Source organism: Cygnus atratus, chromosome 1 (assembly GCF_013377495.2).
Source record: "Cygnus atratus isolate AKBS03 ecotype Queensland, Australia chromosome 1, CAtr_DNAZoo_HiC_assembly, whole genome shotgun sequence".
Lineage (NCBI taxonomy): Eukaryota > Metazoa > Chordata > Aves > Anseriformes > Anatidae > Cygnus > Cygnus atratus.
This window is the reverse complement of record NC_066362.1, coordinates 102,293,944-102,307,653: the sequence shown is the minus strand read 5'-3', so window position 1 is coordinate 102,307,653 and position 13,710 is coordinate 102,293,944. Positions and strand designations below refer to the sequence as shown.

At 45.4% G+C, this 13,710-nt stretch overlaps 2 protein-coding genes across 4 annotated transcripts in view; one reads left to right on the top strand and one right to left on the bottom strand.

Moving 5' to 3' along the window:
- FOXJ2 (forkhead box J2) overlaps window positions 1-8,465 on the top strand; it is a 31,949-nt gene extending 23,484 nt beyond the window's left edge. For both annotated transcript variants that reach the window (XM_035545707.2, XM_035545706.2), the window contains exons 9-11: window positions 236-436; window positions 1,195-1,293; window positions 5,921-8,465. In XM_035545707.2, coding sequence (XP_035401600.1) covers window positions 236-436; window positions 1,195-1,293; window positions 5,921-6,009 — 389 coding nt within the window. In that variant the 3' untranslated portion in view covers window positions 6,010-8,465. The remainder of the gene's footprint in view (window positions 1-235; window positions 437-1,194; window positions 1,294-5,920) is intronic.
- A 1,306-nt stretch (window positions 8,466-9,771) lies between these two features.
- On the bottom strand, window positions 9,772-13,198 carry C3AR1 (complement C3a receptor 1). Of its 2 annotated transcripts, XR_007708156.1 has the most exons (3): window positions 13,049-13,198; window positions 11,139-11,245; window positions 9,772-10,210 (listed from the first exon to the last, which is right to left on the bottom strand). XR_007708156.1 is itself a non-coding variant. In XM_035545708.2 (2 exons), the coding sequence occupies exon 2, from the start codon at window positions 11,242-11,244 to the stop codon at window positions 9,841-9,843; it is 1,404 nt and encodes a 467-aa protein (XP_035401601.1). In that variant the 5' UTR covers window position 11,245; window positions 13,049-13,195; the 3' UTR covers window positions 9,772-9,840. The 2 variants fall into 2 exon arrangements, 1 of the variants encoding a protein (XP_035401601.1); XM_035545708.2 differs by having other exon boundaries at window positions 9,772-11,245; window positions 13,049-13,195.
- Between the last annotated feature and the right edge of the window lie 512 nt (window positions 13,199-13,710).

Genomic DNA, 13,710 nt, shown 5'->3' with positions numbered 1-13,710 from the left:
AGATGTCAGAAACCTAATCAAGATTTTTTCCCTTCTGCTCCTCCCTCCCTCCCTTACCTGAGTCAGTGAGACAACACCTTAAAAAGGGAGCTCTCTAGTAGTCTAGTTACCGATTAAAAGCGATGAAGTTGGGTTTGTGGGGGGAAGGTGAGATTTAGAGGTAGAAAACAAAAACTCTTTACAGGGAAGACTGCAGTGTTAGTGCTGTCTTTGACACCGTTCTTGTACTCTGCAGAGCTGATGGAGAGTCTGCGCCAGGCTGAGCGGAAGAACTGGACGCTGGATCAACACCATATTGCCAACCTCTGCGACTCCCTTAATCACTTCCTTACCCAGACTGGTCAGCTCCCTCATCTGGTCGGCCCACAGCAGCCCCCTCGAATCTCTGATTCTTGTGCCCTGAACAGTGGCAAACAGGAGCAATCCATGAACCAAGGTAACTGGGATGGAAACTGAAATGCCATGCTAATGAAGGTGCAGTTCTCTGAATATCCTAAATTACTTGCCACCTTGCTAGTCAGTGCAGCACCAAGCAGTTCAGGGCTGGGCTGTCAGAAGCCGTCCATACCAACTCAGTCTCCTCTGACTTTAAAGAATTAGGATGTCCTATGTTTACGGCCTAGATACACCATTATTATGTGATGCGTACTGCTGAAAGGCTACCTGTCCAGACAGAAATACATTTAAAAGATTAACCTGGAAAAAGAGAAGGGGAAGGGTTTTTTTGTTTGTTTGTTTTGTTTGGTAATGGTAAGATTTAGAGTTTACTGTTCTGGATGGCAGGAGCTGTAAAACAGAAAGCTTTCGCTCTCACTTTAGAGAAGGAATGACTTGACAAAAAGTAAGAGGATGCTCTCTGAGCTGAGTGCAGAGGATAACATGGTCGTGGTACAACTGTGATGGTGTGTGTTGCCTAGTGCTAAACTAAATGAGTTCAAAAAAATAAATAAATATTGAGCCATCTTCTGACATTTTTCAATGGAAAAAAAAAATCTTTACTAATAGGAGAAACTCCTGCAGGTGCCAAGAACAAGATCCTTGACCAAGCTATAGCTTGTGGTTAGGACCCAGCAACTGAACACCACCTCAGTATCCCATAGGTTTGAATGGGTTGCTTTATGGCTGAGCTGCAACCCAGTCAGGACCAAGACAGCTGACCAGAACATTAATAGTTTGTTTTACTTCATTCCACAGTGAACTCTTATGGTCAGCCCCAGCCTCCCCATCTCTTCTCCGGGCCATCTCCTATGTACCAGATTTCCACCCAGGATTCTCCAGGATATAATCGACCAGGTAAGAGGCAATGTTAAGGCATATTTATACCACAGAACATTGGAAAAAAAAGAGAATCACAGAACAGCTTGGGTTGGAAGGGACCTTAAAGAACATCCAGTTCCAACCCCCCTTCCATGGGCAGGGATGCCACCTGCTAGATCAGGTTGCCCAGGGCCTCGTCCAACCTGGTCTTGAACACCTCCAGGGATGAGGCATCCACAGCCTCTCTGAGCAACCTGTTCCAGCGCCTCACCACCCTCTGAGTGAAGAATTTCCTCCTAACCTCTAATCTAAATCTCCCCTCTTTTAGTTTAAAACCATTGCCCCTCATCCTGTCATTATCTGATTGAGCAGAGTCTCTTATCTTTTTGTAAGTCCCCTTTAAGTACTGAAAGGTTGCAGTGAGATCACCCCAGAGCCTTCTCTTCTCCAGGCAGAACATCCCCAGCTCTCTCAGCCGTTCTTCATAGGAGAGGTGCTCCGGCCCCTTGATCATCTGTGTAGCCCTCCTCTGGACCTGTTCAAACAGATCCACATCTTTCTTGTGCTGGGGGCCCCAAATCTGGATGCAGTACTCCAGATAGGGCCTCACAAGGGCAGAGCAGAGGGGTCAATCACTTCCCTTGCCCTGCTGGCCACTCCTCTGTTGGTGCAGCCCAGGATGCCATTGGCCTTCTGGGCTGCAAGTGAGCACTGTTGGCTCAGGTCGAGCTTTCCATCTACCAGAACCCCCAAGTCCTTCTCTGCAGGGCTGCTCTCAGTGAGTGCTTCTCCCAGTCTGTCCTCATGTCTGGGATTGCCCTGACCCAGGTGCAGCACCTTGCACTTGGACTTGTTGAACCTCATTAAGTTCACGTGGACCCACTTCTCAAGCTTGTCCAGGTCCCTTTGGATGGCATCCCTTCCTTCGGTTGTGCTGACTGCACCACTCAGCTCGGTGTCATCTGCAAACTTGCTGAGGCTGCACTTGACCCCGCTGTCTATGTCGATAAAGATACTCAACAGTACCGGTCCCAGGACAGACCCCTGAGGGACACCACTTGTCACTGGCCTCCACCTGGACATAGAGCCACTGACCACTACTCTCTGAGTGCAACCTTCACGCCACCTCCAGTGATGAGGGACCTCACCTGACTGCCCGGAGTTTTCAAATATGATGGAGAGTGGCATGGCAACTCCATCAACCAGTTCCCTCAGGACCCTGGGATGCATATCGTCAGGCCCCATAGACTTGTACTTGTTTAGTTTCATCAGGTGGTCTCGAACCTGCTTTTTGCTTACGGTGGGAGGGACTTTGCTCTCCAGCCCTCATCTACAGGTTCAGGGAAATAGGAGACATGCGAAGCCTGACTGGCAGTGAAGACTGTGGCCAAGCTGTTAAGTACCTCAGCCTTCTCCATGTCTGTTGTTACCCGTTCACCCTTCTTGGTCATCAGAGGGGGAACACTCTCCTTGACCTTTCTTTTCTGGCCAATGTACCTATAGAATCCCTTCTTGTTATTCTTTGCATCCCTTGCCAAGCTCAGTTCCATCCATGCGTTGGGTTTCCTAATCCCATCCCTGCACATCCAGACAGCATCTGTGTACTCTTCCCAGGCCACATGTCCCTGCCTCATGCCACTGTCTGTGCATTTCTTCCTTGCACCTGTTTAACCAGCAGGTCCTTGTGCAGCCATCCTGGTTTTCTGCCCTCCCTGCTCACTTTTTTAGACAGGTGGATGGAGAGTTCTTGTGCTCTTAAGAAAAACATCCTTAAAGAATTGTAAGCTCTGTTCAGCTCCTTTGTCCCTAAGGATGGTATTCCAGGGGATCTCATCCACTAGGCCTTTAAATAGCTGAAAGTTTGCTCTTTGGAAGTTCAGGGTCCTGACTTTGCCCTTTGCCAGGCCCATGTTCCCTGAGATTACAAACTCAACCAAGGTGTGGTCACTGCAGCCCAGACTGCCTCCAATCTTAACTTCTTTAAAGAATTCACCTGCACTGGTAAGCATCAGGTCCAGTAACTCTTCTCCTCTGATAGGTTTGTCTAATACCTGGACCAGGAAGTTCTCCTCAACGCATTCTAGGAGTCTCCTGGATTGCTTACAGCCTGCTGTGTAGCTTTTCCAGCAGACATCTGTGTGGTTGAAGTCCCCGATCAGGATGAGAGTGTGCAAGCATGATGCTTCTTGTAGTTGAAGCAAGAAGTCCTCATCAGCAGGCTCCCCTTGATCAGGCAGCCTGTAGTAGGCCCCAACACAAGGTGCCCTTTATTGTTCCGGTCCTTAACTTTTACCCACAAGCTCTCAACCTGTCCATGGTGTGGTGGTTTTACTTGGGTGGGTGGCTGAGCTTCACCACAACTGTTCTCTCACTCCCCCTCCTGAAAGAGGAACGGGGAGAAAATACGATGAAAAGGGCTCAAGGGTTGATGTAAGGACGAGGAGATCGCGCAGTAATTATCGTGACGGGCAAAACAGACTCAGCATAGGGAGATAGTAAGATTTATTGCCTATTACTAACAAGCTAGAGAAGCGAGAAACAAAGGAAAGAAACCAAAAGCACCTTCCCCCCCCATCCACCCTCTTCCACCTCCTCCCCCCGAGCAGCGCAGGGGAACAGGGGGAATGGGGGTTATGGTCAGTCTATAGCGCTTCTTCGCCGCCGCTCCTTCTCGGTCACTCTCGTCCCCTGTGCTGTGGGGTCCCTCCCACGGGATGCGGTCCTTGCTGAACTGATCTGGCGTGGGTTGCCCACAGGCAGCAGCTCTTCAAGAACTGCTCCAGATATGGGTCTGTACCACGGGGTCCATCCCTCAGGAGCACACTGCTCCAACCTGGGTCCCCCACAGGCAGCAGCGCCCCCCAGACCCCTGCTCCTGCGTGGGCTCCTCTCCACGGGCTACAGGTCCGGCCCGGAATCTGCTCCGGCAGGCGTCTTCCACAGGCTGCAGCCTCTGTCGGTGCAGGTCCACCTGCTCCACCGTGGTCTCCTCCACGGGCTGCAGGGGGACAGCCTGCTTCACCATGGTCCTCACCACAGGCCGCAGGGGACTTCTGCTCTGGCGCCTGGAGCACCTCTCCCCCTCCTTCTTCACTGACCTTGGTGCCTGCAAGGCTGTTCCTCACTCCTCTCACTCTCCCAGCTGCTGTGTGGCACAGCGTTTTCTTTCCCTTTCTTAAATATGCTCTCACAGAGGTGCAAAACAACATCACTTAGTGGCTCGGCTCTGGTCAGCAGTGGGGCCCTTACCTAACATGGGGCAGCTTCTGGATTCTTCTCACAGAAGCCACCCCTATGGCCCCCTGCTACCAAAACCTTGCCACGTAAACCCACTACACATGGCTGTTCCTTAGAGGTTTCTCTTCACAATCAATCCATTCCCTACCACAGAGGGCAACACCCGCCCTTCCTTCCCTGCCCATCTCTTCTGGAAAGTTTGTAGCCCTCTATTCCAGTGTTCCAGTTATGTGATTTGTCCCACCATGATTCCACGATAGCAATCAGGTCATATTTTTCTAATTGCACCATTGTTTCCAACTCCTCCTCCTTGTTTCCCATGCTGTGTGCGTTGGTGTAGAGGCAGTTCAGCTGGGCTATTGGTCTCATTGCATTTTCAGAGGAACCCTTCCTAACTGCTTGGGGACAGTTCTCCAGTATTTCTCTGTTTCCTAAAGAGACAGTGTTCCCAGGTTCACTTCCATCACTCAGAGGTATGTACCCTTCCCCTGCTGCATCTAGTTTAAAGCCCTTCTGATAAGCCCAGCCAGCTTGCTGCCCAGAACACTCTTGCCCCACCTGGCCAGGTGCACCTCATCTAGTGTCAGTGTGCCCAGTCTCTCAAAAGTACCTCTGAGCTTGTAGGACCTTGAGCTTAACACCGGCCTCGCAGCCAATTGTTCACTTGGTCCATTCATCTCCTCCTTCTTGGGTCCCAGTCACCAGCTGGCAGGATAGAGGAGAACGCTACTTGCACTCCTGATCACTTCAACATCTTTCTGAGGGACATAAAGTCCTTTTTTATATTTCAGAGTCTCTTTGTTGCAGTCTCACTTGATCCTACATGAAAGAGTAGGAATGGATGGTAGTCTTCAGACCCCACCAGGCTTGGTAGCCTCTTCATAATATCACAAATGCAAGAACTGGTTCCCAAGTCCTCCGTGCATTTCTCCCAAAACAAAGTGCTTCTCTGATGAAGCACTGAGGGTAGAGAGAGATTGGACTGCAAGGGACCCTCCATTAGTGCTCTGGCAGGGTTTAGAATTTCAAGGAAAAAAAATATATTTTTTTTTCACCTCACATAAATCATCTTACAGTCCAGTCTCACCTTCAGTTGGTTGCTCGAAGGAAAGATTACGTGAGAAGTTTCTGTTGCTGAAGTCCTTTGTATTCTATCAGCAATTAGCAGTGAGGAAAGTTAAGGAAGCTGAGACTGAACCTCTATAGAAGCTGCTGTGGAGAATTTCACAGCACACCACCTACAGACATTAGTAGGTGCTGTCTGACGGTAAGAAATTCATGCCAGTAGTGTTCTTGCTTGTTAAACTGTTGGAAAGAAGTCCACAATGCTTCTATGATTTCTTTGGCCAAAGGCCTGCTGTAAAAAAGTACAATGTTTTTTCTTCTAACTGTTCTTTCCCTTTCTCTCTTTTTTTTTTTGGCTCAGCTCACCATCTGGTCCCTCGGCCTCCAGGGCCTCCTCCAGGTGCCAATGAGGAAATCCCCGATGATTTCGACTGGGACTTGATCACTTAGCGAGTTACAGACTTAAGAGCCCGTCCTTTGTGAAGGACGCGGGAGGCGAGGGGGACATGGGGTGAATGGTGCTGTACCACCTTCCCCAGCCTCCCTACCTTGCCTGTATATAGATATATATTCTCTATCTCCGCCAGAGAAGCCACCGCAAGATGCTGCCGAAGATAATCCTTCCTTGCGTCCTGTTTTATCTTCTTTTTCTTCTTTTGTTTATTATTATTATTATTATTATTGTTATTATCAATAATTGAGCACAGCCCTTCCCCTCCTCTGGTGGCCTCGGACGCATCAGATTGACTCTTTCATGTTGCGTGGTGCCCTATGGAGGGCAGAAAGATGGTTCCTTGGTGCCACGAAAAGACCTCGGAAGGTTGAATCCTCGAGTGCATCTTTCTCTGCCTCCATCATTTTGCGTTTAACAATCCCTCTTTCCCTTCGAGGTGGCCAGTGAATCTGTTATATTGGCTACTGGAGTGAGAGAGTCTAGTGGACCCTGGGAGCCTGTAGTTATGTTGTTTCTTAAATGTTGTAAAGGTCGGGGGCTAAAGGGACACTGGAGGGGTGATCTTAGCTCTGTGAACTTTCTCGCACCCGCAGAAAAAGCAAGAAAAGTAGTAGATATCCCAAGTACAAAGAGAGGGTAATCTCTGAAGTAAGGAGAACAGAGCTGAGCTGGGAGGGAAGACCTGAGTTTGGAGAAATGAGAATGTAGCAGATGTGGGTTTCAGAATGCAGTGCCATCTGTGAGGACCAAGAACGATTTTGAGGGAATCCTGACCTGTTTTCTACACTGCCTTTTGCAGTCTCCAGGGAGGTGAAGTCTGCATACCCATCAGATAAAAGAAGCAGTCAGGGGGTGTCACGATGCAGCGAAGTCTGTTCCCCAAAGCTTTCAATTTCACCCCCCACAACCAACCTTTCAAGCCTTTCTTCAAAATACGCAGTGAGACTCTCACTTGCATATACAAATTCAAAAGTTTTCTCACTATCAGTATTTGTTCAGTTTGTTCCGTTGTTATTTGGCCCTCTCCCCCTTGCACTTTTTTGGAGACTGTCCTTGCCTGTGGCTTGAAAATGACGACAGGTGTCTTGCTGCATAGGTGTAAATTCTTAGTCAGTGGTTCCACTTTGTGAACGGGCGAATGGTGGGAAGAGGAAGCTGCTGCTCAGAACAGAGGTGAATTAGGGGACTTCTGGTCAAGGGGCTTGAACCCTCTGGTCAAGGAAGTGGGAGGCCTTACAAGTGATTTTTGTAAGAGATGCATTAGAAGAGAGGACGAAGTGGGGCAGATTTTTAAACTGAACAGCCAGAATATAGTATAGTATAAAATGAGGAGGGTGGGTCAAACCCTTGCAGTTCAGCTGGGGAGATAGATGATGGAATAGAGTGTAAATCCCAATTGATGGGTTCTGTTGGCACTTGCAAATCAGGAAGGCAGAAAAGGTGCAGGAGCAGGAGTGAGTGTTGAGGTGTCTCCTCTCCTAAACTGTGTCCTTTGTTCCCCTTTTTTCTGGTATGGCTCTGTTCTGTCAAACCTTTTGTTTCCTTTACATGTTTTATAAAGCCTCCCCCCAGACTTTATTCCCTGTTTACCAATGAAGGGAACAAGACACACAAAATATCATGGCGGCTTGACATACCTGGGGCAGAGGAGGTAATAACCTCTACTCTGACTGAAGGAAGGTGGGGAACTAACATTGCTTTTTAAATTTGCTGTAGGGATGAACCAATTGGATCTTTGTCAGGGAAAAATGGACAGAGTCTCATTGTATTGGGGAGGGGGGGATGGGACTTTTTTTCTTTTTTTTTTCTTTTTTTAAGTGTGTGTGTGGGGGGAGTTCATCATTGAGTGTTTCCAAGAAAAATGAGGAATTCCAGAACCAACTTCAACATGGAGTCAGCTGTTATCTCTGCTGCCTCAGGATGGGAACGACACAACTTGGAAGCATGTGTGATTGGTTTTCTGTGGAATGTGGCACCAGAGACAACCTCTTGTTGGTGCCAGTTAGTGCTTTGCAGAGGATGTTACTGAGAGCCGGCCCTGTGGATATCTGAAACCACCAGAAGAAAAAAACAAGAAAGATGGCTCCTTCTGCATATCCAAGTGCTCCTCATTTGCATATTTGCCTCATTTGCATATTCAATCGCTCTTCATTTGCATATGTAAATATGTGCCGGTCAGTGTGCAAATTAGCCTCATTCCTCTGTCCCTGAAATAAATGTGCATTGTTAGTGTGTGGGAAGGCATCGGGTTGGCTACACGGAGCTCTGCGCTGCAAGCTGGTACCAGCCTGCGGGGAGCGAAGGGATGCAAGCCTGTCTTGGGGAGCTCTTGCAGGCCCTTCCGCAGGGGTGTGGCCCACAATGTTTTGTTCAATGGTCAGGGAGAGAGGGGTGCGGTCTCACAAGTTTATTTTTGTGCATGCTTTCTTAATAAAAAGAAAAAGTGAATGTTTATGGTTTAACTGTTTTGGTGCCAGTATTGAATTTCTTATGGCGGTGCCTGACAGGTGGGCTTGGAAAATTGCCAGTTACCTTGTTACCAGCTACTTTGGAAATAGCCATGTCCACACCCAACTTCTAACTTAACAGCTTGCACCTGTATGTACATTGACAACCTAAGAAGTTTAGGTTGCAGGAGAAAGACTCAAAAGTCCCTGTAGCTGTCTTCCCAAAACTGTGATCAGTGAGTCTTTCAACTCACATGTTTTCCAGAAAGGCAATGAAAACTATACCGTGGCTTAGTTGTTTGTCATAGCATTTATTGACCTTACTCCTTAAACCACATCCTTAGAGTGCTTAATAAGGAACAGGGAACATTCAAGCCTGGGGAACACCCCTAAAAAGTCTGATTGGAAGCAATTTTTATCCTCCCCTACAACAAAGACATAAGCACATCTCTCTTCTAGAGAACAGGACATGACTGAGCTGAAAGAGGCTAGTTGTCCACCTTCCTGGGAGTCAGACTAGAGGTTATCGCTTCTCAATTCCAGAGTTTTCCCAACTGCGTGATAGTCCAGCAGCCATCTAATCTAGTTCATCAGTGAAGGCAGCTGCTCAAATTCTGCTTGTGATATCCTAAAATGCAGTATGGACATTTGGGTTGTTTCAGGCCACCTCCGGAAAGGAAAGTTTGGGACTACTGGTGGAGTGAATGTTGGGGAGACAGTGAGTGAGTGTATGCTTATGAACATAGTTATACATTGTGAACTGGGCCAGTTACTACTGTACAGTGATGTATTTGTTGGGATAAAGAGATATCTTGGTCATCTACCAGGGCATGAAAGTCTGTTAAATGCAGCTCACTGGGACAAGTTCTGATGTACTGCTGTAAGAAAATGTAGTGCTTCCCTCTAGATTTATCTTCAGAAAAAACCCTCTCAGGCCCCAGTATAGTCAAATGAGAGGAAAGGTGGGATGGTGGATTCCAAGGAAAGACACCATTGTTGATTTCATCTGCATTTTATCAGAGACAGGAGATGCAGAACATCTATAGTAGACATATGCAAATAACTGATAAGTTCCTTATCCAGCAATTCAGAAGTTAAACTACATGATCCCACCACAAATCGTTCACCAAGCCTGCTTTAAACTTTGAAGTACTCTGGGTCTCCTGTTTCACCAGAGTAATCTGTCAAAGATTATTACTCTTGATATTTCCAGCTTCCACTCTCTTTATCGCAAGACGTAAAGGGCATTTGCTGATGCGATCTGAACCATCTCAGTGCCCTGTGTGCAGGTGTGTTGATTGATCAGATGTGTTGGAGCAAAAAAAAAAGCAGAGAATTGATGTACAGAGCTCTTTCTTTCTGCATTGGTGAAGTCCTGCATTAGACTGTGCTGCTAACATCCTTGTCCGTTGAAGTCTTGCTTTTGGCAAAGGAGAAAGGGGTTGAGTGTGTTGGTTCATCAGTAAAGGCTCCTTCCAGGACTCCTTGCACTGTTTGCTGTGCCTTTGCCCTGAAGTCCCGACCCACAAAAACATAGAGCAGAGGGTTTATGCAGCTGTTACCATATGCAAGTGCTGTAGAGATGTGATCCCAGAGGATCAGTAACTTCAGTCCTGTCCCAGGAGTAGCTACAAGGAACAGAATCCCAACTACATGGTATGGAACCCAACAGATGAAGAATGCAGCTACCACAAGCGTGATTGTTCGCAGCATCTTGCCTTGTGGCTTATGAAACTGACTTGCACGCATTCTGAAAGCAATAAGAGCATAGCAAACTGTCATTACGACAAAGGGGAGCATGAAGCCGAAGACAGCCCTAGTTATTATCATTAAGGCGAAGGGTACAGGATAATGATCCACATCAAAATTTCCCAGTGAGGCATTACCACTGTAGTTACTGTCAAAATCAAGCAAAACATCAGGAAGGTCAAGTAGATTTAAATGGAGGTCAGCATCGGATGGTACAGACAAGTTAGTATTAGGTAGATCACTACCAGATTCCAATAGCCTGATGTCAGGATAGGCAGTGGAAGTTAATAGGGAGTGCATATCTACAGAGGCATAAAAAAGGTGAGCTGCTGTGGTTGCGTCTTTGTTGGTGGTTATACTCTTTGCCTGGAAATCTGGATAATTGTCAGCAGGCTGATGAGTGAAGATGGTGCTAGCATACATGATAGTCGGTACTAAAGGTGAGTTTTCTTCCAATAACTTAGTTATAGGATCAATGTTATCCATATAATCTAGCATTTCATTATCTCCAAAATTGTACCCACACTCAGTTTTGCCATCTCTGTTGACGATCTCACGGTAGTGAAAGACAGGACAACAGAAAATGAGGGCCAGGATCCATATGCCACTGCATACTAGTGATACAAATTTCACCGTTCGATGATTTTGACACCAGACAGGTTTCATCACAAGGAGGCACCGGTCAATGCTGATTGCCATGAGCAGAAAAACACTAGCAAACATGGTGAAGATTATGATCGATGGAATGATTTTGCAGAGGAACCAACCATATGGCCAGCGTTCATGGAGGAACAAGTGAACAATGTAGAATGGCAAAGATAAGCAGCACACGAAGTCAGCCACAGCAAGGTTTAGGAACCAGACAATGTTCACAGACCTTTTCATTTTCAGACCAGCTACCCAGATAACCAACCCATTGCCTGGAATACCTATGATGAAAACGAGGATGAAGATAGCAAGGGAGCCAATGGTTTCTGGTGCATAATGTACAGCAGCCTGTTCATGTGAACTGCTATTAATCAGGAGTGGAGGCATTCTGTAGTTACAAAACAGAAAGCAAATTAGTAGGCAATTCATACTCCCCATTTTTTTTTTAAAATCTGTACTGAAGTATCTCTGAGGAAACAGTACTGAGCTGGCTGGATACAAAGGCATCAGTCTATACTAGTTTGTGCTAAAGACTTACTTCTACTGATCCGACCGTTCTACAGCTTCATCATTCTCATGGTGGCTAAGCTATGTAAGTCGCACTATTCAAACAGGGATTTTGTATATGTACTTATGTTCTATTTCTGTCACCCTTTTTGATTTCAGTCTGGTTCTTTTTACTCTCCACTCTAAAATGGAGCTCTCACTTTACTCACATGCCCACACAATCACCAGGTGTCTTTCCTGATTGACTTCCAGCTTTGCACATAATTTTCTTCTTCAGAAAGACATTTAAGTTCCTTTTTAAGTTCCAGAAAGTGTTTTAGTTCCTTTTCTCTTTAAAATGAACAGTTTCTTTTCCTGGCATAACCAGTGAAATAGGTTTAGGTTGAGAAAGCAATGTTTGTTTTAATGAAAGACCCCTGCTCTACTTTCTTGACATCATAAATAGAACAGATAGGACAGCAACAATGCTTGCTAAAGGATATTTTTTAGGGAAGTCTCAGTAAGCACTTCCTTCTTGCTTTTCTAGCCTATGTATCTGTGTTCTGAGCTCTCTGCTAGATCCTTGAAAAGGTAGTCTTGATGAGCAGAAAGACAAGAAATTAATGGTTTAAGAATGACAGAGATTTAGTTATAGGAAGACAAAATACAGAACAATAGTAATGTTCTTGAGTCCATTAGGCATCAAAAGCTGTCCTATTGCATGACAACAAAACTGAGCCCCAATACAATTCAGTGTGTTTTTAAAACTATGAAAAGTGGCAATGGAAATACTAATTATTCAATCATTCTTGGACTTAGATACTAGTAAATTAAGAAGGAAAAGTGAAGAAATCTAGAAAAGACAAGATAGGTCTGAGAGAAAAAGCCTAATATTTATCCTGTAGGCATTAACAGAACTGGTTATAAAATCCTTGTTAACTAAACCCTTGCCAAATCAATGAAGATAGTGTTGTTGCTGTATGGTCCCTAAAAGCATTACTAGAAGGCAAGGAAACCGCATAGGCAAGAGCTGAATACAGCCTGCGGAAGCAACAGAGGAGACATGAATAAGACAGCTAAGACCAATTCTATTTAAAACTCCATGCCAGTACTTAGATGCCAGTCAGGGACTGTTGTGTGCAGGACTAAATCTACAATATTATTAAAAGATCTGAATAATCAAATTCTTTCTTGCATAACATGTAGTCTAAATGTGGAGTGGTGCACAAGTGTTCAAACTTTCACCACAAAGAAAATGAGATAGTTGCAACAGACATTGTAATTTATCTTTTTTGTAACAATTGCTCACAGGCTTAGGTGAGGGTGACCCATGAAGAAAGCTATGAAATAAGTTGCTGGAAGGCAACTAGGGTATTAATTTAAAATTCTGAAAAGTTTGTTCAATTTCCTGTGATGTTGTTGTTACATGCAGAAGCAACTTTACCAGGAACAACTGGAGAAAAGTGCTGCAAGAGCTGAATCTGGCTGCCTCCCCATATAGCTACAGAAGGTGGTATGAAGAGGGTAGGGAATCAAGGAATGCTGTAAAGACAGTAATGCTGTCCACAGTATGTTTTCAGGAGTGTTAAGAGGGCTACTATGCGGTTATGAAGATGGAAACAAGAATTGGAGGGAGAACAGAGGCTTTTAGAAGTGAACAGTAAAAAACTGCAAGCTGAAGAGGAAAGCAGAATTCTGTACCTACCCCAGCAAAACAGTTATTTTGGTGTGTCAGGGAGCGAGAACCATCAGTCCTGTCTCTGAAGTGGCTGAAAAAAAAAGAAACGCTCAAGACATTTTAGGAACTGCTTTTTTCCTCTGTGTACATGTATACGCAAACTACCCTTTCCGCCCTGAAGGAAATGCTTACAATGACTCATATTTGAAGCTTTAGAAGGCAATTGGCTGGTAAAATAGCAAAATAAAACCAACCAACCAACCAAGCAAACAAACAAAACCTTTCACCACTGTCAAAATAAAATATTGTCCCGAGTCAAAGAATAACAGGAAGCTAGGGAGTGATAAGCAGACACATTCTTTATTATATAGTTTCCATAAGACAACACAAGATCACAATAGCAAATTGGATGTCTTGCCTATTGGCATAACACTGACTTTTTCTTCATGTAAATCATAAATACAAACACCACCATGATATCATTAGGTGTCTGAGCTACTGTTTTATAGCCATTTCATCTTTTGTCAGATGGGCACATTCATCTATCTAATCCCATTTCTTATCATTCTGGATTCTTATCAATCCAGATAAGCTTCTGTCCCAGCCTGAGACAGTTTAGTTCACCAAACATAGAACATTGTACGCAACAAACCGTAATCTTTTTTTTTTTTTTTTTTTTGGTGCGTGTG